This window comes from Parasteatoda tepidariorum, chromosome 7, assembly GCF_982258835.1.
Source record: "Parasteatoda tepidariorum strain Cologne lab strain chromosome 7, Ptep-v5.0, whole genome shotgun sequence".
Classification (NCBI taxonomy): domain Eukaryota; kingdom Metazoa; phylum Arthropoda; class Arachnida; order Araneae; family Theridiidae; genus Parasteatoda; species Parasteatoda tepidariorum.
The window spans coordinates 101,366,029-101,393,970 of record NC_141761.1 but is presented as its reverse complement, the minus strand read 5'-3'; the positions used below and the strand labels follow the sequence as shown (position 1 = coordinate 101,393,970).

At 26.7% G+C, this 27,942-nt stretch overlaps 2 protein-coding genes across 11 annotated transcripts in view; one reads left to right on the top strand and one right to left on the bottom strand.

The window, feature by feature from the left end:
• Positions 1 to 16,210, top strand: part of LOC107449563 (uncharacterized) — a 32,675-nt gene extending 16,465 nt beyond the window's left edge. For 2 of the 3 annotated variants that reach the window (XM_043044748.3, XM_016065119.4), the window contains exons 7-11: positions 1,669 to 1,781; positions 3,815 to 3,989; positions 6,515 to 6,673; positions 8,750 to 8,968; positions 15,240 to 15,553. In XM_043044748.3, coding sequence (XP_042900682.2) covers positions 1,669 to 1,781; positions 3,815 to 3,989; positions 6,515 to 6,673; positions 8,750 to 8,968; positions 15,240 to 15,509 — 936 coding nt within the window. In that variant the 3' untranslated portion in view covers positions 15,510 to 15,553. Of the gene's footprint in view, positions 1 to 1,668; positions 1,782 to 3,814; positions 3,990 to 6,514; positions 6,674 to 8,749; positions 8,969 to 15,239; positions 15,554 to 16,054 lie in introns of those variants that run through there. The other variant, XM_071183075.2, reaches the window with a different exon arrangement.
• The window catches only part of LOC107445477 (uncharacterized), a 156,435-nt gene continuing 144,032 nt past the window's right edge, over positions 15,540 to 27,942 (bottom strand). For all 8 annotated transcript variants that reach the window (XM_071183067.2, XM_071183068.2, XM_071183069.2 and 5 more), the window contains 3 exons: positions 22,088 to 22,298; positions 19,367 to 19,496; positions 15,540 to 15,729 (listed from right to left, as the gene is read on the bottom strand). In XM_071183067.2, the coding sequence (XP_071039168.2) occupies positions 15,654 to 15,729; positions 19,367 to 19,496; positions 22,088 to 22,298 (417 nt within the window). In that variant the 3' untranslated portion in view covers positions 15,540 to 15,653. The remainder of the gene's footprint in view (positions 15,730 to 19,366; positions 19,497 to 22,087; positions 22,299 to 27,942) is intronic.

Below are 27,942 nucleotides of genomic sequence, written 5' to 3'. Positions count from 1 at the left end.
AGTAACTTTGCATATGAATTGTGAGCGGTTATTTTTTAAGTATTTTTTTTTTTTTTTAGATTATGAATATTAATTTATTGAAGTGACCCACCTACTGAACTTACTTGCTTATATCACTTACATAGACTCTATCATTTTAATGCATTTTTTCTTATGATATGTCTTTATTAAGCATTTATAATTTAGAAATAGATTAATCGATTGCTTAGTGGATTCAGTATTTTTTTAAAGAATATTTAAAAAAAGCTAAAAATCCCTAAATTTTAGAGTACAAAATATGACATGTCATACTTCTAAAATGTGCTATATTGATATAGAATTCAATTATAACGCCGTTAATAATGTGAAGTGGTTTTTATATAAAGATAAAAACCTTTTTGTTAATCAAACATCTCTTCTTTACTTAATTTAACTCAATATAAGCTATCTGTCATTCTCAATATCTTTTTTTTATCATTTTTTAAAAATGTTTTCAAATAATCTTTTAAAAACCTTTGTTGTATGTTTCTTTTATTTTCAAATTTCTTAAATTTCACTTAGAACAGAGGTAGAAGTAACTAAATTTAGAACTGATCAGGGCTGATTGTGCTGCGGAAAAAATCCGGATTTCCAGATTTTTCGCTAGCAATGATCCGGAAGTTTCCGGAGATCGAAGGTCCAGACGTTTCAAAAAATCATTGATCGCAGAAGTTTCCGAAAATCAAATTTTCAAAGGTGGAACTTAAAAACACAAGTTATTTGTTTGTAAGGGAGAGCCAGATACTTTATAAGCTTATATTCATGATTAATATTCATTTTTTATCAGTAAATAGTTGTTATAATCATTAACTCAAGAAAGAAAGACATATTTGTAAATTTTAATTACTTATCCAGGTCATCATAGGTATATGTAAAGGGTATAGGTATGTGTAAAATTTTAAATATATTTTAAGTAAACCAAGAAATATTGAGAAAAAGGGAAAAAAAAACTTGCTTACATTTTTTTCTAACTTTTCAATTTAAACTGTTTTTTTTTTTTTTAACTCAAGAAATTTTCCGGAATTTTGACTTGGGCTCACAATCACCCCTGACTGATCTAAAGGAGTAGAAACTGAAATGTGTTTTTTGTCATTGCTAATTTTCATTAGTCCATTTATATCTGTGTGTTAGATTTATAAAAAAAAAAATAACAAAATGAGTTTTAAATTAAAACTTACAGTACAAAGAATGAATAAAGTTTACAATTTTAATGAAATATGTTATTCTTTGTGTAGTAAAAATGCTTGCCAAAACGCAAATCCAAAAAATCTAAATACAAATCAAACAAATTTTAAAAATCAAGGAAAAGAAATAGACAAATTTTATAGAATTTTAAAATTTTTTGCTTCCAATAATGTTTACTGTATGTGCATAATCAGGAAAAAAATGAAAATATTGCCGTAATTTTGACTTGCGATATACTTTTATCATCTGATGAAATATAAATATCTTTATTCTAAATATCTTGTTTATTAAAAATTTAAGTTACAAATTCTCATACATTTTTTTAAAAAAAGAAGCAGCAACACGAAATGTTTTAATCCTTTTGAAGTCGATAAATATTTTATTTTTTAACATTAATTATTTTAGTTTCATTTTATTGATATATTAATTTTCTTTTATTAATAATTATATTTTCAACTATTATAGGAGGCTTTTATTGATGGTCTAACAAGTGGCCGTGGTTTAGAAAAGCTGCTTGAATATGATAGAAATTTTTATCTTCTTTACTCTTACCCTCCTGTTGCAAAATATACCGATTAATATCCTTTTTATCTCAATTTTATGAAAACTTGTGATGCTGTTATTGTAAATTTTCTTAAGCCTTAATTTTATTGTTATATCATTACCTCTTATATCATTACTCCTTTATTTTTACTTCTTGTTCATTAAAATCTCTGCTGTATGTCTAGAGAGAAAACTTTTGAATTTTCATTTTTTATAAGCTCTTAAAGTATTTTTATAATTCAAAATAATTTGAAAAAAAATGTCTAATTTAAAAACACAATATTTTTTTTTCATTCATTTTTTTATTTTATTTTAAAGCTATTTATTTAGAATGAGTGAATAATAATTGTTAATTATATGAATATGATATTCATGGTCAATTGTTATTACTTTAATCAAAATATTATATTTAAAAGCCAAAACAAGTATTTGTCACTGTTTAAATTTCTATTGTTAAGTCAAAATCTTGGAAACACATAACTGTTCTGCCATTGTCTTATATTGCTCCCACGAAAAATTAATAATTAATAAAAATTAATAATAAATTTTAATTTCTTTTCTTTCTTTTTTGTATATTTATTTTAATAGTCAATCATGGTTAATTTATTTTATGAAAATTTTTGCTATTTAGTTCATATTTTTGGCTAAAAAATTATAATTAAAAAATTTTAAGTTGTATTAAATTAAAAGTTGTATTAATAAATAAGGTTATTATTTTATTTTAGATGATCGATATTCTAAACTAATATAACTGAAGAAATTGTTTATCTATATATATGTACATTACCCTGCAATAATTGAAGACACTCTTATTTTTAGAGAATTATTTTATAACTTTAGAGGTGTTTAGGTCATGCGATTCATCACATGTATCAATAAAGTTTAAACTTTTCATAGGCTTGAAGAACCAGCGAGAAATTTCGAATGAAAAAAGTATTTTTATAGAAATAAGCTTGCAAAAAATTTTGTTAATATGGCTTAAATATTTATAGACATGAACATTTTTATTAAAAAAAAAACTAATTTTTTAGCCATAAGTTTTCTTATTGTAATTATAGAAATGTTCTATAAAATTAAACAAAATATTTGGATTAATTTTTAAATAATAACAAAAACATATTTTTAAAATTTGAAAAAAATTTGTTAGAAATTGCACAAGCCATGAGCATTCAAATTAGTGCTTTCATACTGCATATCTGTAAAAAATATTTAAAGAATTTTCTTAATTTTTTTTCTAACTGTATTTGGCAACATGTAAAAAAAAAAGTTCAATTTGAATATCTTCAAAATTTGAAAGTTTTTATCAATTTTCGAAGTAGTAATTTGGTAGGTTCTTTTTTTCTTTCAAATTTTAAAATATTTTTATTATTAATTTATAAAAATTCCAAAACTTTTGTTGAATTTTATTGTATATTTTTATAGTTATAGTAAGAAAATGTAAGGCGAAAAAATTAGTTTTTTCTTTTATAAAATATGTCTATATCTCAATGAATATTTCAGCTAGCTTTACAAAGTTTTGTGTAGTAATTGCATGTGACTACAAAAATAATTGCTTCAAGTTACAAGCTTGTTGCTATATCTTTTTTCTCTGGCATATTCTGTTCAAAAACACTTTTTTTTCATTTGTAATTTATTACTAGTCCCTTAAACGTCTGTAAGGTTTAAACTTTATTGATACATATGAGAAATCACATGACCTAAATTATAAAAGTTATAAAATAATATCTAGTCTAAAGTTATAAAATAATTCCCTAATTATTTCTTGAGAAATTTTGCAAATGCCAAAAACTTAAAGCGTCTGTTCTATTTTTGTAGAGTAGTGTATCTATATTTATTAAAAGAATATAAATCATTTCTCAGATAATCAATGGTAGTGCGAAAAAAATAAATTAATGCCTGATTAGCATCAAGCTGAACTGCATCTTAATAGATAACACAATCTTTTAACATAATAAATAAATGTCTTTCTATTTTCTTTTAGTGTATAATTTGAACACAAAATTTCAGTTACAATATTGTGGTTCAAAATAAAATAAAAAGATGTAGCTTATTTTCTTTAATATTTAACTCATCGCAAAAAAGTTACTGAAGCATTTGATGACTGGCACCAGTATGGTTTTAAATATTACCAACAAATGGAGAAAGAGAAAGAAGAGTTCTTGAAAATGATTAAAGAAGCCCATGTTTTTGTTCTAAATATTGTGAAAGAAGAAGAGTATGAGTTTATTAATTTTAAGGAAAATGTATATTTGTTATTTTGTTTATTTTCATTTTTAAGGAAACATTTAAAAATTATCTTTTTAACTGTAATCTGCATAAACAATTAAGTTGAGCTACTAGGCTGAGACTGGGTTAGTGGGTTGGCTTTATACTAAGCGAAATTTTTTGAGCCTTAAAGTTTATTCCATTTCATTTCAGCCATTCCTCCCATAACTTAACATGCATTGGTTCAGGGTATCCGTGCACCTGAAAAGTCATGGATTTCGGTATTGAACAAAATTTGTCATGAAAGGTCATGATTTTAACTACTTTTTAAAAAAAATCATGGATTTAGGTCACTGAAAAATCTTATTTTTAAAATGGAATTTACCCCCTTCTCCTTATGTCACAGTGTTCCGAGGCTCCAAATGTCTGAATTTGTAGAAAAATTCCCACTCATAGTCATATTTCATTAAAGTATGAGATGTTATTATCCTGTTCTTTAAAAATTATGGTCTTCTTGCAAAAAATGAAAGAAAGAACAATTATCTTTAAACTTCTGAGATTTCAGAAATTTTTTTAATTAGTTTTTTTTTTGTCAATTTAAAATTCTTGTTTAGGCTATATTTACACTTACTTTAACGAAGAAATAAAACAGCTTTGAATAACTACTACATATATCTGACAGTATTTAGTCATTTGCTTTATATATATATATATATATATATATATATATATATATATATATATATATATATATATATATATATATATATATTTTTTAAAGCTATTTTATTGCTTCTACTCTTTCTTTATTTTTTAAGCTTAAAATCAATAAATATGAAGATGCAGAGTATAACAGTTTTAGTTATACCCATAATTTCAATTAATGTTATTATAATCCTTTTTTAAATTTATTGTTGTGTTTTTATGGTGAAAATAGTAAATTCGGTAAGTCATGAAAAATTCTTGGAATTATTCATGAGAAGTTATGGATTTGAAAATCTAAAATGTAGCAGATACCCTGTTGGTTATTAGAATAGTCCTGGTGCAGTTCTTCATTGTTTGAGATATTTTTACCAATCAAGATTTAATAAATTTGACAATTATTAATTCTAAATGTTTTAGCAGTGTGTGGATTATTTTTTTAATCCAGATTTATAATTGTTACAAATATCTTAGAAATCGCTTAGTTCTCAGAGCAATACTAAAACATATTACATGTTCAATTGTAATTTTCATCCTTTTTAAGTTATTACAATGAAGATCATTGATTTTTGCTTTCTAAAATAATCCAAAATGATGGGATAAAACGTCTTAAAATTAAAAAGAACCCATACACGTAGACTGTTCAGTTTTAAGTTATGTATCGGCAACATAATTTATCCATTTTAAACAGTTGATACTCCATACAATGGCATTTTTCATCCAAACTAGCACTTACATTATAATTCTAAGTAATACAAGTATCCTTAAAATACCTTAATGATATCACTTTAATATTGCAATATATGTTTGATATCATTACGATATTCTAGGGGTATTTGTGTCACTTGGGATGTGAGATTGTATATTGTAAATGCTCAAAAAGACCATAAATATTTACTTATATATACTTATTAATATTTTTATTCTAATATATAAACTAAAAAATATTAGACTCGATCTCCTAGGATAAGAATCTTAGAATCTAGGATATAACAGTTGTTTCTCTTCCTTCATTCATAGGGAATCTAAAATATTTTCCAAAAAATTAACGGCAAAAGAAATAGTGGTTTAATTAATTTCTTTGTTACTTTTGTTAAATTAAATGCATACATAACATTTTATTTTTGAAGCAAAAAAAAAAAAAATTATTCTTATTTCTAAGGTAATTTTCATTGGAATTAAATGGAATCTATACTGAAATGAATGATTTAGTGTGGCTAATCTAACAAGCACTAAAATAACATTGCATCTATGGAATTAAAAGCTGAACTTTATCGTTCACTATAATGGTTAACAGGGATCTGTCCAGGCCGAATTTACTACCGTTTAGCGGTACCTTCACAAATTCAACCTTCATTATTTTGCAAGGACCAAGTACCTTCATTATTTTGCTTGGTTTGAAAAATGTGTAAAAAGGAAACATATGTTTCGAGAAATAATTCTAAAATCTGAGTTTATTTAAAATTAAACAGTACTGTTTTTAACTGAAAATTCTTAAGAAAGTAAAATTAAACAAGACAGCTCTCTTCAATAAGCTTGTTTCTAGTATAGTTGAAAACTATATTTTAAATAAAATAAGTGCAACAATAGCTTCATTTCAACATAAACACAAAAATTATATATATATTCTTATTTGTAGATTACATTGAATTATTTCGCTTTTAATTTTTTTTAATATCTCACAAGCATTTTATTTTAAAATATATGCCTAAGCCGAACTGAGTTTAACAATTCAAAAATATTTTCACTTAGCTAGGATTAAAAATATTTTCATTCCAGCATCTATTTTTTTAATTAATGCATTTAATGTATTAGTTATAATTTTTTTTTATTATGTATAAAGCACTTTATATTATTACAGATACCAAAAGAATTGTGCCTGATAATTCAAAAATACACATCTTCCCTGGAAATGGATAATAAAATAATGGAATTGAAAGCCAAATGGGAAGCAAGGTTGTTAAATACTTACAGAAACTTTATGAATGCATCATCATGTCTGTTGATTGACCTTATTCAAGTAAATGTTATCTTATTTATAAATTTTCTATAACTTGATCCATGCTTTACTTTTTGATAACTATTTATGTTTCTTTTCCAATCTAAACTTTTTTGGAAAGTATTGTCGTTCGGCACATAAAATATTCGTTAATCTTAAAAACCAATAAATTTTTTCCCCCGATCCGGCATTGAAAGGTTGTTGCTAACGATGGTGAATAAATTATTCATAAAAAATAAAATCTTGATAACATGTATCAAATGCACCTAAGTGGCATTACTTTCCGGTTCACCTAATATTTTATTATATTGTATCAAAACTTCTGTAACTATGCTCTATATTTTGGGCTCAGTAAGATTTTTTTATTCATGATAATTTTTTTTTATTCAGTACCTATTAATATTTATACTTTGAAAAATTCAGGAGTGTTTAAAGTATGTTTTTTTTTCATTGCGTAAGTTTCATTTTAAAAATAAAACTTTCATACTTAGTATTCCTTACTCACCTACATTATTATAATTTTTTAATGTTGCAATAATTACTTATGCAATATATTGCTTAAAAAAGATTGCTACTCTTTTTTTTTTCTAATCAAATTTTTTTTTAAAATGGTGTGTCCTAAATGATACCAATAGTTATTTTTATATTTTAACAAATAAAGATATTTCTCTCTTTTAAAGATAATGTTACGAACAGTTAAATTATGTGAATTATTCATAAATCTAACAAATTAAAGACGTGATTGACTTTTAAACAGTATGCATAAAATTTGTTTATGCAGTCTATATGATTCTCATTTGATGTATATTAATTCTCATTATTTCCTACTCAACCCTGGTAACACCTTTAGTAATCATACACTAACTATGTAAGTGGTTCAAGAATATAGTTTTGTTTGTTTGCAGGTGGTGCATTTTAACAATTTTGCAATGTCAAATTTTTATGGTGATGATTTCAGGGGTCATGTGCTTATTTTGTTATTTTCAGCAGGTCTAGTAACAAATCGTATAGGATGAAGTTGTCTGATTTAAAAATGATAGATTTCAATCAACATTACTGTAATCATGATTTTGTTTTGAGATTATTGAAGTCCTACTCTTGAACTGGATGAAGTCTTGAAGAACTCTTTAACAAATTTTAATTATTGCTGTCATGGTATATTAACTGATTGATACAGGTTATTTTTTTTTAATTCAACTGTGGTATACAGTTGTTCTAGTAATTGATCTTAAAGTATTAGGATTTGTTCAATGCCACACCATTAAGGAAATTATTGCAGGAAACTGATAACTTTTTGTTCTAAAGAAAATTCTAAGGTTAATATATATATATATATATAAATTACCTAAATTTTATTCCAATAGTGCAGATTATACTTTCTTTTTTTTTCGATAATTTATATTGTTTTCCGATAATTATTTTATGTGTATTTTATTTTTCAATTCATAAATATTTTATGTTAACCTAAAATTAATAGTGACTTATTTTCTATGATTAAATTATCTAATTAATTTTAAAAAATTAAATTACATTTACTCTTATAAAATTCATCTTGCTTAATAAAGGAAGCTAGATTGCTAAGTTCTAAAGAAAATTCTAAGGTTAATATATATATATATATATATATATATATAAATTACCTAAATTTTATTCCAATAGTGCAGATTATACTTTCTTTTTTTTCGATAATTTATATTGTTTTCCGATAATTATTTTATGTGTATTTTATTTTTCAATTCATAAATATTTTATGTTAACCTTAAATTAATAGTGACTTATTTTCTATGATTAAATTATCTAATTAATTTTAAAAAATTAAATTACATTTACTCTTATAAAATTCATCTTGCTTAATAAAGGAAGCTAGATTGCTAAGTTTATTTAAAATTTTAAGTGCTCTTATTTTATATATATATTATTTTATTCTTTGTATATATTGTTATTATTTTATGGCATACTATATTTTGTTTTCAATTTCTTCTTGGAAACTAAACTTTTTTTTTTGCACAAATTATAGCATTCTGAATATATTTTTTTTATAAATCAACTTGAAACTAACCTAAAAGTTTGATAGCTAAACTTTTCATCTTATTTTAGAAATTGAGCAAAGTTTTTAAGCAAGAAATGCTGATTATCAAAGCTAAGTATCTAAATGATGTCGAAGCTTCTTATAAAATAATTGTGGAACACAATGACGTGTGCATTTCTAAATTGATGACATATTATTCTGACATGTTTGATAATGGAACAACTCCTAATATTGAAGGTGCTGAAGGAAATAGCCAATGTCCCAAGCTTGATCCAGATTTATTGCAGGTAAAAAGTGATTACACAATTTCACAACTAATTTTTATGAAGTATGCAACTTCAGTTTAAAGTAACATTTTCTCAAATATTATAATTTAATCATTGTTATAAAAACAATTTTTTTTAATTCTCTTTTTTACTGAAACTAAGCTGATATTTATTGTATATGTGTTTTAAACTAATGTTTTGTATTAAAGTTGTTCCTTAAAGGCTCTAGCATTTATGAAAAATGCTTATTTTAATATTATTTGTGAGCAAATATATGTTTATAATTGGTGTAATTGAACCAGTTATTTATGCCTGTTATCTTATTCCCTTTATATTCTTAATTGCATCTTATTCCGTTTAAGATGGGAGGTGCAAACATATGTTTATCTCGAAGAATGAGAGTCTTGGTTGAAAGGCTTTTTGCCGTTATGCCTTAATCAATGGAATTACTGTAATAGGAATGTGTTCTTTAATAATGTACTTTAGTTTGATGCTTTATGATCCAAACTATTAGAATATATTATAGTGTCTCTATCACTGAGGTTTATTTTGGAATCATATTTATGAATGAACTATTTGGCACAATTTTTGCTATAGTAATTCAACTATACAAGGTAGTCTCAATCTTAACGTTAAAGTCGTCAATTACCATCTTAATGTCTTTTTGAGGGCAATCATCATGGGTCAGTTTCTAAATGTAGTGGAAACCATCCTTTTAGGGTCGTCTTTATCTTTTGGTGCATGCTAAAGTTTGCCTTTCATGTTGCCTTGAAGTTTGACTTTCATGAGCAATTTACAGATTCTCTCATTTACAGGCTTGAAGTCAATTACTCTTTGTTTTAAACTCTTGTTAACGATTAAAGTTGTACCAAAAGTGTGATACTTATCCTGGCAACTGTAGTAGACGTCACTGTTTTTTTTTCTCTATAGTTCTAATTCCAAGCCATCTAATCTCATGTATAGCTAAAATGTTGATATTATAGGTTTCATAAATGTCTATGAGATTTCTCGGAGTCCCACTCATGTAGAGTGAGCGTACATTCCAAGTTTCGATTTTCAGGTCTGTTTTCGTCCCAGGTCGTCTTCGTAGGGACAGGCTGGTTTTTACTTTTTGAGATTTCTGCACAGTAGAGTTACTTTTTTGTTGCAGGTTCCTAGGCCCCTACTTGGCTGACCGACCCTGTTTTAGTCATCTTGACCATTCTCACTGTAATATTAAAAACTGAAAAATCTAACTATCGATTAAAAATTATACTGCCATCTCAAATACACAATGCTCTAGCAAAAATAAAACTCATTTTATTGTAACCATTTCATGATGCTCATTTTAAAAAGCTGTTGAAAGTATTTTTTTCCCTTCATGTTTATATAATACAAAACCATATTCACGTAAGTCTCTCATTTCAAGTATAAGATTGAGTCTGCATGTATATCTAATCCTATGGACATACAATGCTACCTTGTGCAAAAAATAATAGTTTTAAAATGATCTGGAACATTAACACAAATATGTGGTGAACAATAAAGTTTTCTAGCATGCTTGAGTATAGGCCAGGAAATGAGTGATTCATGCTGGCATGTATGTATGACAGTGGGCCCTAAAAGGTTTCATTTTGACCAATTATCATCCTGTGCTGGCTGTTGACTTGGCAGAAAATGTTCATATCAACATAACGTTTTATGAAAACAGAAAGGGTTTGTGCTCTAAAAATATACTAAAATTTTGAATAATTCATTGATTTTAAGGCTGTTTTTGGCCCTGTCATTTCATGAAATAATGCTTTCTACGAATAATATACTTTCATAACTGCTGTGAGTATACCCCAGTTAATTATGACAGTTATATCAAGTTTAGCCTATGCTAATTCTGAAAGAACAGAAAGCAAAATTAAAAAATGCAACTGTTTGGTGAAATTTTCAAAAATTGAGAATTATTGTTTTTTAAATTCCATCTTGATTTAAAAATCTCGCCGAATTTGCGATTTTTGAAAATGTTTAATTTTTGAAATAGTTAAACTATTTATCTATTCTAAAGCCCCAATAATTTTTTACTGCAAAATAGTGTTATGTCAATATATTTTTTTCTCAAGAGCTACGTATCTAAACTGGGATCTTATTTTTTATTTTTTCATGTACTTTGAGGAAAGAGCTTTGACAAACTCTGTTTATAATTTTCATATTGATGGCAAAATCTGGACAAATTGGCCATTTTTTTTAAATTAAATTCTACATTTATATATATTTTTAAATATTTAAGCTTTTTTGTTTTTAAGTTCAGACTATTTGTTTCAGTAAAATAGTTTATATAGTTTGTTACTAAAACATAGCTTCATTATTTTAAATTTTATTTTTATTGTTGAAAAGAGCTTTAAAAAACGCTCTAAAGGGAGATTAACACTATGACTCATTAAAAAATCTATAATTTTGCTGTGACATTCGATGTAAGATATTGGATTGTGTTTCAAATACAATATTTTTTAGAAATAATATGTATGTTCTTGACCCCATATCCAACTTCAAAGCTCGATTGTTTTGTGATCAAAGATTCATGCACGTTCTTGAAAAGATTTTTTAATTCATTGCCTTTAACCTTACACTGTTCCTCTTTCTATGTCTTTAAAACTAAGTTTGGATTGGATTTTCTATGCTGTCCTCTTTAATTTAAAACTGAAAATTGCTTTCGACTTCTTCACATGTGCTGATCTTTGTAAGCGAAACTTATTGTCCACCTGTGATTGCTAGTTTCATTGTAGAAGGACTTTTTCCCTGCATGTAGATACGTTAATTTGGCACCTTCTACCATTTCTGCAAGGGTAAGAAGGATATGATTCATTATTTATTATTGTAATTTGAAGCTTCAGTTATTTCATTTCTTAGATTTCAGTCCTTTTTTTATTTCTGATAAATTAGTGTTTATTGTTGCGAAAATTCGATTTTATATTGGGTTTAAATGAATTTACAAGGTACACAGTTTTGTTTTGCAAACATGCAAAGTAACAAAACATTTTATTCTCTCCACAAAAAATTTTAATTGATTTTTCTGTTTTTTTCCTGTATCAATCCTGCATATAAAACTAATGATTGTTCTTCATTTTTGAAAAGTGTGTTCTGAAGGACTAAAACGTAAATTTAAAATTTTTGGTTTTCACTTTTTCTTACCTTTGGCATTTTTAGCCATTCTTAGCATTTCCCATGCATATTATAAGAAGGAAAATAAAATAAGAGTTGAGAATTTTTTTAATTTTTTTTACCCATTGGCAAAATGGGTCTTGGTTTGGATTTGATGGTGTCCACACATTTTTTAACTGTGTTCAAGAGTAATTTTAAACAGTGTGCATGGGTCCTCATTGCATGCGTTGCTATGGCGATCGCTGCTGTTTTTCTTTTTATTTTTACTAGCACATTTTTAATGTATGTACATAATAATTTAAATTATTTTTATATTCTTTTTATTATTAACGTATAATTACTGGCTTGATGGTAATTTTAATATAAATATGAATGATGAAGAAGTATTTTGTGATATCTTGAAACACGTACATAGGCAGGATATGAAAATCAATCAGACAACAAACATCAATTGAGGCAGTTTTTGCAACCCCATGGTTTGAAATGTTGTGGCGTTTGATGGAGTCAATCCAGAAAGAATAAGCATTTGACTAATGCGTAACCAGTGATCGTAAAAAGGCAATCATAACTTTTTTTTCCTGCCAATGAGTATAATCTCTGATAACCAAATGTTTATCATTTCACTGATTTCTCTGTAAATTTTTTTATTTATTTGTTTACTGCAGCTTCAATATATTTTTTATCATCAATGATTTGCATAATTTGTATGATTAGTTAAAAGTTTTTAAACAATCACTGGTAACCAAATTCTTATGTTAACTATGTTTTATTTAAATCAAATATTTTTTTTAAATCTTTTTTTTTCTTTGTATTAAAACTTGTTACTTTTTTTTCATCCATTAATATTAAATCAACTGTTCTTCTGGGAATGTTAAAATTGTACATCCATTCTTAAAACACATTGAGTTCAATTTTTTAAAATTTTTTTTAACTAAAATGTTATTTGAACTAATAATCTGTTATTCGTGAAATGCTATCTATAATAATTATCATTTCAGTTATTGCATATTATTTTAAAAATTGTATAATTCGATATTCTCCTGCTTCTGAAATACTTCTAATCTTGGTTGTTAAAAATATACTATTTAAAACACAGTTTCAGTGTTAGAATCAGAAATTTTCTTGTTTATATTTGCTGATAGATTGCTACTTTTTGGGGTATTGTTTTCCCATATAATTCTAAAATTATATCAAATCTTAGCCTACTAATTTGATTGTAGGCTAAAAATTCATGTAGATAGAAATTCCTAGCTCTAGGAAAATTTTTATTGTATCTTTTTTATTGTTATTTATACATTCTGAACGCTACATGATGCAATTTCCTAGTACATCTCTTTAATTCATGTTAGTATATTTATGTACCTCTGATGTAAAAATAATCTAGCACCATTGCATGTTTAGATTCTTTATTTTAAAATTTTGTTTTATTTTTTATTTAGATAATTTTATAGGCTTGGCTTTTAAAACGTGTCCATATTAATTGTTCTAGATATCACATTTGCTAAATAACACTTTTAGAACTATTCTATATTTAGAACTGTTGAAATTTTAGAACTTAGAATAGACTTGTAAATTTGTGCAATGACTGACTACAACTTGATTTTAAGTTGATTTCACCTATGTTCATATCAACAAGTTGTAAAGTATATAATATTTTCTAGTCCTCATTTTCTTCCGTACAAAAAGATTCAGACTTTTTAATTATGATTTTACCTCAACCTCAGCTTTTAAAATGTCTCAATATTACTTGTTCTAGATATTACAGTTGCTAAGTAACACTTTTAGAACTATACTACGTTTAGAACTATAGAAATTTAAGAACTTGTTAATTTGTGCAATGACTGACTACAATTTGATATCACCAATGTTCATATCAACAAGTAGTGAAGTATCTAATATTTTCTTGACCTCATTTTCTGCTGTACAAAAAGATTCAGAATTTTTAATTCTGATTTTCAGGGCGCGTACAGACTCCTTAGAAACTCACTGGAAAAGTCTCCAAGGAGTACTTGGAACTACTTAGATTTCCAAATTAGTCCTTAGAAACTCCTTAGATTATTGCGTTGCATAGATGAACTAAGTCCATTGATGAATTTGCTGTCCAAGGAGGGAAACTAAATGATATGACTTAGCTTTCAGAATCCAACAGTTTAAGAAACACTTTAAAAGAAAGAAAAAAATTGAATTGCAAGATTTAGAAGGAAAAAATAACAGCAAATAATTTTAATTTTACATGTTACAAGTAAACTTAATTAATAATTTGCTATGATTTTTTTTTTGTGTATAAAATGCCTTAGATTTTCTTATGTATTCGTAATAACTGCTTTTTAATTTTAAAAAAAAATTGTCTAGTTATCTTTTACACAGATTTTTTAAATTTTTGATAAGTCCTTAAAATTTTGGACTCCTTGGATTTCTTCTTCTGATCTCTGTATGAACCCTGGATTTTGCTTTTAAGCTAAAAGTTCCCCAATTTTTTTTCTCTCATTCTTGTTTGTCCTTGTTTAAAAGTGAAGAGCATACAAGAGTAAGATATAGAGTAGACTATAAATGAGCTAGCGATTTCTCAGCTGTCTACTATACACATATAAAATAATGTTAGTTAAATGGGAGCTCAGAAGGGACCACTAAAAAAGTTTAATACAACAAATCTTCACCACATCTCAGGTTAATTATAGCGGACTTTGACTGTGCTATAAAAAATGTTTGTATGATTTTTTGTGCATTTATTATTTTTTACTCTATCTGATTCAATCATATATCTTTCTCTAGTTTCCTGTTTTTATTCTTTTCAGATAAATATTTTGTACATGCTATGATAGAGCTGAAGTTTTTTTGCAGCATTGTTCAATTATATTGTTTCTTTAATTTCTAGTTATAAACATTGATTTCAACAAAATCAATTGAGATATTGAAAAGTAACAAGATTTTTTATAAATTTTTCTGCATGTGATTAAATTTTTTTTTTTAAGTGTGCATATCCAAAAAAAGCAGGAAACTAGAAAAATAGCATTAGTTACTTAAAAGCTGTTTCTTCTAAGTAACCAGCTGAGCACTCTTAAATCAAAAATTTTGCCTGCATTAATATTAATTGAGAAGTTTCTTATGGTAACAACAGAAGGATAAGGTAAGTACAGTTAATAATTAATGTTGTGTTCTGTAGCTTTTGCAGAGGAAAGAATATGTTGAAACCGCATTGCGTATGGCATCAAAAATGCAATCCACATTATTGCTAGAAAGAATTGAGAAGTTAAAGTCTTCACTAAATAAACTAATGGATGATTCACTTGATATTGTTTATAAACATGAATTTTATACAAGGAGAAGCGAACTACAGAGAAATATCATAGTTTTTTGCATGAAACAAAAATTTGTCATTAATGATTTTTTCAGTAGGAGTACATCTCTTGAGCAGTATTTGAAACATAGTTAGTATTGTATGTGTTTTGAAATAAAGTAAGTGTTTAAAGACTGAAATTCATACTTTATTTACAATGTATATTTTCAATAACAAACAAAATGTAAAACTACAAAATTGCAAAAAGTTTCTAACAAAGTAAAAGGCACAGAGCTTTAGCTAGATATTATCTAGCGTACTACATGACTTAGAATTGTTGCTTTCTAGCTTACTACTGGACTCGGATAGGCATGAACTGAAAAAGAAAAGAAAAAATTTTATTAAAATTTGTATTTCAACCGTACAGTATTGTCCAAAACAAAAATTTATATACATGATAATATGTAACTTGCAGGTCTATGTATGACTTCTAACAATAATAACTTATAGCATGAGAAATTTTTTTTTAAATGACAGCAGTTTTATAGTATTGTTCTCTTTTTCGAAATATTCTAGGTGTAACATGATGTTTAAATTTTTTCTGGAAAGTGTGAACGAGGGTACTTATAACAACTAAAAAAATTTCTGTTTACCCAATATTTTTAGTTAGACTACTACTAACATCTCTTTCTTTGTTTCAGATAGTTAAGATATGAAGGTGAGCACCATTTGAACATAGATTAATTCTATGTGCATAAATGAACAGAATAGAAGTATATTTAGTAAGTACACCATAAATCCTATTTTACAGTTAAAAAGTAGTTGCAACTGCCCTATTCAATATATCCTTTCAGAAGCAGGCCAAACGTACTGAACATTTACAAGTGATACATGAAAAAGTACATATTTTCACTAATATAGTATATTGGTTCGAACCGATAAATGTTTGTATTTTAAAGCACTTTAGTACAAAAAAGTTATCCATTGTACAAAGAACAAAAAGGGCATAACTTTATGCATCATTTTTAAAATGAATGAAAACTTAAAGAGAAAAAAAAAGTGGCTTTTGAAATAATTCCACTGCAGTTTAATTTGTTTGTTTCATAGTTTGAATAACCTACATAAATTAAATTTTTTAATTAATAATTTAATTTTTATACTTGTGCAACGTTTTAAAAAAGTTTTCAGTTAATCATAATTTCTCTTCGTTCATTATGTCGAATTCCTCCTACACCCTACTCAGTTAGTCATTCATTATTTTATGTGGTTTTTACACTGTATTTACAGCTAGTCTCAAAGATTTTCAATGTAGTAGGATTCTTTCGTTTACTGCATTCTTTGGGTTACTTTATTTTTAATATCTACTACTCATCACCAATCAGATATATCTCTAGCATCATAATAAGCTGATTTTTTTATTCGAAATCTCTGTCACAAGTTTGACACACCTTCTCACTACCTTAAAAAAAGTTTGGTATTTCTATAATGAGTGACAGAATTAACGTGTGCTTTAATATCTTAACTTAAGTCGTAACATTAGGAGAGGATATGGAACACAAGAATTCCAATTAATAATCCGAATGTTGAAAGTTTAGTTTTGATAATATGAATACTCGTTTTCTTTGGAACCTTTTGTCTTGCTTTTACAATTCTTCTTACATACATTTTAAAGACTTGGTTGACAACAATTGACCATCTGAAATGGGACAAAGGATCTGGATCCTGATTTGCTAAGTTTTCTTCACAATGTTTCAAAATTATGGCAGTTAAAATGTACAGCAGATATTCTTGGTTGATAAGAATTAGTTGACCAAAGACCCATTTTCTTACTACCGTAGATAACCTTGTGTGGTCTGTCAATGCTGTGAGACATAAGTGAAGATATTAAATCACTCACCAATTCTGGCATTCAATACACATTAAGAAAAATATCAAAGTTTTCTTGTCACTTTTAGGCTGTGAAAGGGTGTCAAATTTGAAATAAAATGTGTGAACGTGAAGCTCTAGATGAAAATTTTACAGCAAAACTCAGATCTAGATTAATCAAACCTCATTTCTCCAGAAAACTGGACTTTAAATGTGTAGTAGATATAAAAAGAAAGGAATCTTAACAGTGCAGTAAACTAAAGAAACCCAGTCCCTTAAAATTCTTTGTAACTACCTGTAAATATAATATAAAAACCAGACAACCATCAAAAAAATTGGATGGTTGTTTGGCTAGATTTGTAGGTGGAACTAAAAGTGCAACCATTTTCACATGGTGTGTTCCATGGTAGGTACAAAGTTTTTCATGTTCGCATTAATTTTAAGTATGCTGCACAGTTGGAAATTTTTTATTCTTAGTACAGTTGAAATTTTTTTCACGCTAAAAAGTGTTCCGAAATTCAAAATTTTTTTTTTCTTCGACCCATTCTACTATATGTGTACTTAATTATTCATGATTACTGCCTTTCTCATATGCTTTTGAAACTTGATAGATTAAAGAAAACTCTGTAAAATATAGTAACAGCTTAAATACAAAATTTGATTCAATTAATTCATGTAAGAGAATGGTGGTATCCTCTTTATTTAGAAAGAGAAGATTGATTTAATGGGAAAAATACTTCACCATTCTTTTTTACAGTGGTTAGGGCATACCTCTATTCTGTCTATTTATGCACTTATCAAATGGTTATCCCTTGTATTCTTTTAAAATTTTGTAACTAGAATTGCTCACAGAAAGCGTATACAGTGTTTCCCATTGAAATAAAAGTTACCTTGAGTTTGTGTCATAACTGAACATAAAACATGTGTAGTAAGGAAAAGGGGAACTTTCTGGCCCTAATGGACAGGAAAATAAACAAAACTGTTGACATTTAACAATCCCCAGAGAGCAGTAGCATGTAAAAGTTGACATCTCCATTATGAAAATAAAGTGTCAACGAGCAATAAAATTTTATTGCTGTATTATTAACTAATTTATAATATTTTCTAATTATTAAAGTATAACTTAACTTTCAATTTCCTTACACATTTGCTACACCTTCTCATAAGTAAAAATGAGAAATCTTGCTGAAATTTGAGATTTACCATAGAAATCTGATAAGAATGTTTGACTTGCAACTAGTACTAATAATATAAATCATTGTTAGTACATGATTTCAAGATATTGGGGCATTTAATATTCTAACAATGATAAATATTTCATCACAAAAGGCACAATTATTTTGCATTTTTATCTGCTGCAATCATCTGCTGAATTTAGTACTAGGTGATTTTGACCTCATACTTTGTAGTTATTCTAAGGATGAAAAGGATGTTCAGATTTCAATGACAAGTCTCAAATTACAAGTTAAATATATTTTAATGATTGGAAAATATTATAATACCAGGGTTCCCATTTAATTTCAGAAAAAAATTTCCCGACTTTTCCAGGTATTTCAGGAAACTTTCAATGTAAATCCCGACTATATTTTATCTATACTATACAATTTTCTTATTTATAATGTCGAATATTAGATTTCGTGAGGAAAAAAATATGGAGTGGATGGAAAAGTTTTGTTAAAATGTGAGTTTTTACAACAAAAAATAGTAATAGATGTTAGAATTTTTTAAATAACTGATTATTGTTACTGAAAATTCTAAGACTGGTTATTTTTCAGGTATTATATAAAAATTTTCCAGTTTTTTTTTCAAAAAGATTTCCTGACAATTCCAAGTTTTCCCAGATCCGTGAGAGTCCTGTAATACAGTAATGTCATTTTATAGCTTGTTTGCACCCTATTTTCATAATGAAGATGTCAGTGTTTGCTTATCAAGTACACGAAACCTGTATTTGTAACGTTCCTGTGTTGTGTATTTGCTTGTATTGTTAGAGTGGGTTAAAATGCCATGAGTACTTTTATTAAAAGACCCCACCCAAACAAAATATTTCATTAAAAATTGAATTTTAAGGAAATTCTTTATTTTTTTCCTATCCAAATTATAAGATTTAAATAGTGTGAGTACAATTGTGTTTGAAATCCAATGCATACCTTTTTTTGTTGGAACGTCTCCCAATGTGTAACACTACTGGACCTTGTTTAATTTTCTTAAAGGCTGCTATGGCTTCTGAATGTGAAAGGCCTTGTAATGGTTGACCATTAAGCGTATAAATTTCATCTCCTAAAAATAAATAAAATTTTATACTTATTGTATGAAAAACAATATATATTTCAAAAGAATATGTAATATATAAAGATTCAGGATTATTGATTATCAATTACGCCTTAATAAAAGAATATAATAAATCTAGTTACTTTAAAAGGCAAGTAAACTCTTAAATTTTAGACTGTTGGATTTTGTCAATAAATAAAATAAAAATCAAGAAAAATCATATTCTGGAATTGTATGCGCATATTTAAGACAATAATTTTGTATTTGGAAACTGTGTCAAATATATTCATCATTTTTTGAAAATTAAACATATGTGGTTGAAAGTAAAGTGAACAAAGAGTAGGAGAAAATCACTGTAAGTCAAGGTTTTAAAAATGTGACAATTGTTCAAAGAACTTCTTTTTCTTTTGTTTTATTATCATTTCAAGATTGATGATATATATATGTTATTGATATATATTGAGAATATATTTTTTCTAATTTGAAAACTTTGTTTTGAAGACATTTTTAGTTTTGATCATGCTCTTGATAAGAACATTGATATAAATGTACAGCCAACATCTTACACGACGCAACCTTTTGTTGAGCAATGTCAGGAAACAATCAGAACTAATTGCTTATAAAGGGTCCCTATTTTTAAGAATTATCATCTGATATTGAAAAAAATTGATCTTTCTAATTAATGTAGTTAAGATATTTTTAAGCAAATAGAAAAATATTTTTAAGTGAATAATTCCCAACATAAAATTTAAGATAGTTTTACCTTTGTAACCCATATTAACACTAACAAATCACTTGTTTGAGTTTTATTTTGTTAATTTATTTACAATTTAATTTTTTTGCAGCAAAAATGTGGGGAAAACTAACCCAATGCATATGTGTTTGTCATGTGCTGCCATTTCCTTATATATCTTCAGGGTGTATAGAGTTTTTAAAAAATGCTTATTTTTGATTAACATATTTTAAAAGCCTTTAAAGGGGCTTTTTTTATTCAGTGTTGGTAAAAAGTGCTTAATTTTCTATCTTTTAAAAAGAGATTGTTTATCGTTGCTGTGTCGATTGCCGTTCAAAATTACAAAAATTGCATGATTATGTAAAGTTTCTGAATTTTATTGATTTAATGTTTTGATAAATTAAGAACATTAAACTATAGAAAAAAAGTAATTTTTATTCCTGCACAGATCCTAATTATGATTTATTTATTTATTTATTTTTTTGGAAAGTGATAAAAAATATTTATTTTTTGTTGAAAAAACTGGCTGCGCACCCTGATCTTGTTACAAAAGTTTATAAATACAACAATTCTTCCCTTGGCTTAACAACTTTCAAATAAACCTTAACTAATTGTTCTGATAATTTAAAAATGTAGCAATCTTGTATTGTTCTTTATAAATATTTGTCATAAAAAAAAAATTTAAATCTAAATTTTATTTCACATATATGAAGGTGTACCAGTTTGACATTTTATAAAACAAAGTTTCAAATTGGCAGTGGATGAAGGATGCATAAAATAAAGAATAAAATTTTGAAATGAGTGATTTTAACGACCTTTACATCTTTATTTACTGCTTTAAATGACATATATTCGGTTAATTAAGTTTATATAGAAAGATGCTTAAATTCATTCCCTGATTACCCAGATTAGAAGTTAATTGAAAAAAGCAATAATAGTTGCATTGCAAGTGTATAAATGATGGAATGAATTGAGTAAATATACATTGTAATGTTGTGTCATAAAATTGTTACTCAAATACATGCATAGCTGCCAACATGATAGGAAAAAAATCCTGTAGATTTTACGAAATAATATAAATTTCATAATTGTCAAAAAATGTACTAAATATTTTACACATAAGGAATTTTTGTAGTCATCAAAATAGAAAAACTGCAATATTTTCCAGTTATGATTGACATTAAATGAACTTGAAATGTTATGTATAAGGTTTACTGACAATTTTGAATAATAATAGGTATTTAATTCATCAAAGATAGTTAAAATATTTTTTAATTATTTTAAAAAGAAAGTTCTGAATTAAAATAAACTTTACATTTTAGAACAAAAAAACTTTTAAACTAATATTTAAAAATGAGGCTTGCTTCATTATGTATAAGTAACACTTATTTAAATATTCAAGCAAGCAATAATCTGCAAAAAAATTTCTATTTCAACAGGGATTTTTTAAGGAAGCTTACCCAATTTTAGGTAATTTTCTTATGAAACCAAGAGAAACTGGCAAAATCCAGTAGAGTTGGCAGCTATGTACATGTATTAAAATTCCAGAGTGTGAAGAATGATGTAATATAAAAATGGGTGTTTTGAAAACAACTGTGTGGAAATTTGGATTTATAGATAAAAGACTGCTTTTTTTGTTTATTTCTTATACAAACTACTTTTTCAACTTAAAATGTCAGTTTTATTCCTGGAACAGATTTTGAAAGGTTACGAAGTCCCTGAAACCCAAATTAAACAATGCCCAGATGTATACTTAATGGATGACATGAAAACAAGGCAAATTTACACCTTCATCCACCTAACCTTTATAATTATAATAAAGGGTAAACAAAATGAGTATTTTAAATTTAATAATGAAAATTCGTACCTTCTCTAAGAGATCCAGTTTCAGCTGCCTGGCCATTTGTAAAGATAGTTTTTACATAGAAACCAAGTTCGCCTTTTGGAGAATCTTTACCACCAACAATACTGAATCCTAAACTTTTGCGGCCTGGTCCTTTCTCAAATACTACTGTATGTAGCGAAAGTTGGGAGGATTTAGGCCGCCTAGGCAATGTGCAGATACCATTACTGCCCATCTGTGAGATTAAAATAGGAAATGTAAGTATAATTCATTAAATAATGCAATATTGCTTAAAAACATGTCAAATTTATAACATAGAATAACTAGCAATTCTTAGAAAACTGTCTTAAATGTGGTCAGTTTTATGTACAATAACTATTAAACTAAATAAATATTTACATACATAGTAATTAGACAATAAATCTTTAAATAAAAAATAATATTTGTAGACATTTTAAGGCAGTATATGCATTTTATTCTAATGCACAATTTTGGAGAATAAAAATTTTTTGATCCTCATTTGATTCAAGATAACTATTTATCGCTAATGGTATGCTGCAAATGAAACTTATGCTCTAGGCAATAAAATTACGCTAAGTATGGTTCTAAAAACTATGTCTGTCACAAACCCAAAAGGTAGAACTAGGATATAAGTAAAAGCTATGAGGATACCTTGCGTATTTATTGAACAAAGATAAAAACAGGAATTCACTGCACGAGATTGTTTGCTTTGGTTTTTGCTATTGTATTTCTACACTTAAAAAGAACGTAATTGTTGATGGATAGTTTGCATTTTGATATTATGGGTCTCTAACTTTTTAAACTCTCTATACCAATTTAGGAACATATTTTCCTGATATTTACAACTTGGATTTTTTAAAATTCACATCTGTCTAAAAGTCTAGTCAAAAATTGTAACTAAAACATATATGTTTATAAGTAAGCTTGCGTACAGTCCGCAAAAAAAAAAACGAATCACCCTGAATAACTTTCGTTCTAATGATCGGATTTTCACGAACTAAGTGTCAATCTTAATGGTTCCTGGGGGTGACCTCAAATATGTTAATTAATTAGTGCTAACTATTAATTAAGTTACGAAATCAGACACAAAAACGTACTTTCTCTGAATAAACATATAATTTTTTTTACATATTTGGAATCTAGACCCTTGAATTAGTGGGGGTAGACAAAATTTTAAAAAAATTGGGTGGTAAATTGGGCCGCAATAAAGGTTTATATATTTGGCGATAGTCCAGAAAACCGCCAAAAAAAGTCGCCTGCGCAAATAAATATTTTACGATAACCCATTGACTAATTCAAAAGAGGAGTGCTTAATTTACTAGGTTGCTACGCAACCAAACTCTGATAGTAAAAAAATTGAAATAATATTCAGTGATTGCTCAGAGGGGCTTAATTTATTGTTAATAGAAAATATCTCGAAGTTTCCAGGCCATAAACAATTTTTTTAGGGGATTTCTGTTCAAAAAGCAAAAAAAATATTATTTTAATCTCCTTTGAAAAGTAAATTTGAATCGATTTATAAATTATTTATGATAGTTTTTAGAATTTAAATACATGAACTTTTTATCTGATATTATTTAGATTACACTGTTTTTACTATATTTATTCGAGGATTTTATACTAAAATAAAATGAGCATAACTTATTATAGCTATATACAAAATTTTAGGGATAATCATTTTTACAGTTTTAATCGAGTCTTCTAGGCAAGAAAGTTTGAAGAAAAAAAAAGTGCTTGAAAAATAAAATGTAGATTGTATAATAATTCTAATGCACATTCACAAGGCTTTCTATAATTTACGATATTTCTTTTTTCTATAACTCAAGGAATTGCTGAATGTTTAGTGGCATTTTAAAAAGATTGAAATATGTTATGTTTAAGAATAAGATATTGAAATAATATGTTGCAAATTGTAGGATTCATTGCTTAAAAAATCGCTTCATTCTACTAGATATTTAGGTTACATCGTTTCCTTTGGATAAAGATGATTAGCAAATAGCATCCTCATGTTTCGATACATTCTGAAACTTATAAGTTCGCAAATTCACCATAAAATGTCGCACAGCATATTCTTCAATTACGATAAGCTACATTTACCACCAAATACTGCTACTATGGTTATTTTTGCTTTCTTATATATATCTGATGATCTCTTTTTAAACAGAGCTCGTAAGATCCTTAAGATACTGAAATGGGGGCACAAAAACTTAAGAGATAAAATATTTAATTTCATGAACTCAAAATATCTGGTGTCAAAATGTTAATTTTTAAGTTAAATATAACTTTTACAATATTGATGTTCTTACATTTTTAAAGACCATATGAATCCTGATAAAATATTAAAATGCATATGTTTACTTTAACTAGTGTAAAATCCTTATCAAAATAATGATCAAGACCCAAATGTAAAACAGTATAATTGACGATAAAAACTCAACTGGCTTCAAAACATATGAAGAGGGAAGTAAAAGTCGACATGTTTCGAGTTTTCAAATATAATCGCCCATTCTCAAGACTTGTCAGGCTTGGATAACTTGTGACTTTTATTATTGGACGCTCAAAACATGTCTATTTTTATTATCATCTATTATTTTTTTATATCAATGAAGTTTTTATATTTTCGATTCAGTTTCTTGGGATTATCCATTTAGTTACACAACATATTAAATTATTTCACTCGATATTAAAATAAGTTTTACATATGTTATAGGCACGGGTTCTTAGATTGAAAAAATAATAATTCACTACTTTGTAAAAAAATTAATGCAGTAAAAAAAATTTTTTTTTTTTTTGCTGCAAGCCTTAACATTTTAGTTTAAGGTCATAAAAAATTCCGTTTACAATTGAAATTTTAAAAGTCGAATGTGAAAATGGAATGTCCCCTAGTACCAGGAATCGAAATTAAATAGTAACAAGGACAACTTTTTTAAACAAGTTAGCGTTTCCGACCTACTCGAAGTTGTTTGAAAAGGTATTTTTTATATATCGATTCCAAAGTTTATTCTACATATATTTCAGGGTATACTTTCGGAGTATTTCGATCGAGTTTATTCTTACACCCTTATTTGCTTAAAATTATTAAATAATTTACTTAAAATAAATTATTCAAGCTACATGATTTAATGCATTAATAGTATAATAATAAACGGAGCTTCCGACGCATATCCTTAACCTTAATACCGCTATCATTAAATAAATGGAATAAGCTTAGATAAATAATAAAAGTTAATTTTTCCCTCGTGTAATTTTCAAGGAATAATATGTTTCGATCAAACAGATTTCAATCTGGAAATAGCGAAATTATTGAGTAGGTCCCTTGGAGCAATATCATTCTTATCCTCTTTTGACAAAATATAGGAAAAATTAGTTTTCACAGTTTCTGTAAAAAGTATGTCAGCCTACTTGCCACGTTTTTCTTTTAAATTTTTTTTTATTAAAATAAGGTTGGAAATTGTGTATTGTGTGCACAGCTTCGAAATCCTTACAAATTTCAATTTTTAGTATTTCCTGATTAACAAAATAAGGTATTTTCCTGATAACAAATTATACTACAATAATATCTTGGAAATCATGCTAAAGTAAAAAATTAAACTAAATAGTTTAGTATATTATCAGAAAAAAAAATCTACTTGGTATCATAAAGAGTAAAAGATATAATGAAATAATTAGTGAATCACACGTGGTCAGATAATTAAAAATTTAATTTCACAACTAAGATAGTAGGACGACATTTAAGATACTGAGATATTTTAAGACACTAAAAAAATTGGCTCGGTATTCCACAGCTTTTTATGTTCTGTATCTTTATCCTCTTTGTAGTGACTTATAAAACATCAACACTATTTTAGATAATCTAAGTTGAAGTCACAAGAAACAAAAAAAAAGACAATCAATAATTTATATTCTTTTTTCAAAAAAATAGTATGCTAAGTAAATAATCAGCTGTTTTGCATTAAATAATTTTAAACAGCTGAATGTTTTTAATTTCTTAACATGGTTTTATTCTTAGCTAGCAGACAATAATTCTTTAAAAAAAACTTGACTATAATTTGAAAAGGAAACCTAAATTAAAGAAAATCTAAATTAAAGTTCTAAAAAAATTATTAGTATATTAATGAAGAAATAATAAACGTAAAATGGAAAAGAATAAGAATTTTAAAATGTTAAAATTTTATTAAATAGTTGGTTAAATAGTTCTGCGATACACTTCCGGAAATTTCTTTTAAGATTAGGATGATATAGGGTAAACCAACAAATGAAGGAGCATTTCATAGATATTTCTTAGAAATAAGATTTTAAACGTTTTAATTTAGATTGATTGGTAAGAGTAGCTTACTGCCTAACAATTGGAAGTCCTTTAACAATGCATTTAGTTATCTGGTCTTTGAGTCTTCTCTGGAAAAAGTTTTGAATTTGTTAGTATCTGTTCAACGCCTTGTTTCTTTGACAAAATTATAAGGTCAGTGTTTGTTGTTATCCGTTTAAACTACAATTAATTGCATATAATAATGCTTTTTCTTTTCATTGTGAAAAAAAGAATTCAAAATATGGTCACTGAAGTTACGTTTTATTTATTTTAAGCATCATAACATAAGCAAGTACTGAGATTAGGGGGTGTTTATTAACTGTATTACAGAACGATGAAAAACCAATGTTTAAACAAGTGTTCCTTTACTGGGATTTTTTCAAGTTAATGAAAATAAAAGAAAAATTTTAATTTTTTTGTACCTTTTGTCATATTATAAATCAAAATTATGTTAAAAATAAAAAAAAACAACTTCTAACCAGTGAAGGAACAGGCATGTTCCTTCACTGAGAATAGATTTCCCAGTGAATGAATAGTATGTGTGAAATATGATTTTACTTGGATAATTAGTAGTTCAGCGACATAGAGGACTCCTAAAATTCAGTTAATAGTTGTATGAATAGTTCCTATAACTATTTCATTTAAATATGCAAATTTAATTGCTAAATTTATTTAAAGAATTATAATAATAATTAATTTATTATTTATCTTTATAAATGTAGTGATTAGTTATTACATCATACCTTAGACTCCTTAATAAACTATGTTTATTAACTAAATATAACAACTAAATATAATAATAAAAGCTTGAATGGAATCTTTGCAGGATTTTGTGCCAATAATTAGCTAAATTATTATCCTATTGCCGTCTTTAATGTCCTAACGGGAACTGGTAGGAAAAATCCATTTAAAGACAATTATCTAGGTGAAAAATGGGTGAAGTTTTTTTAAGGTGACATCCACCGATAACTCAGTGTAATGCGAAGATAATTTCAAAAGGCAAAACTTCCCTTAGAGAAGGCAAAACTTCCCTTAGAGAATAATATTCGAAATACTGGTTTTAAGAACTTCAGAGAATCTTTAGGAGGGAAGTAGCCCTGGCATCCTTTTATAAAGTGATTGCATTTACAATGCAAATGAAACAAGAGTTGAATACTGCCCTTAAACGGGAAAAATCTGCGGCCTTAAAAATTATAAGGATTTATATTCTAAAGTACCTAGGAAAGAAAAAGTACCTCCATTGGTAGTTTTTCCTTACAAAAGTATTCGTAGAGATATTACAGAATCAGTCCCTGCTACATATTTCATTGGAAAAAGCTATTCATGAAATGAAACGATGACCGCAGCAACATTTTACAAATATATTGCAAATGTTTCTACCCATGGCTAATTAAAAATGCAATCAAATTCCTAATTTTGCTTCTTCTGGATAGGCATAAATCTCATATCAATTTGAAACTGAGCAAGTTTTGTTCCTCAAAACAAATTTTCTGGTTTAGTTTTCTACGTAATTCTTGGAAATCTCGTTAGATCTTGAAAACAAAAGAATTGT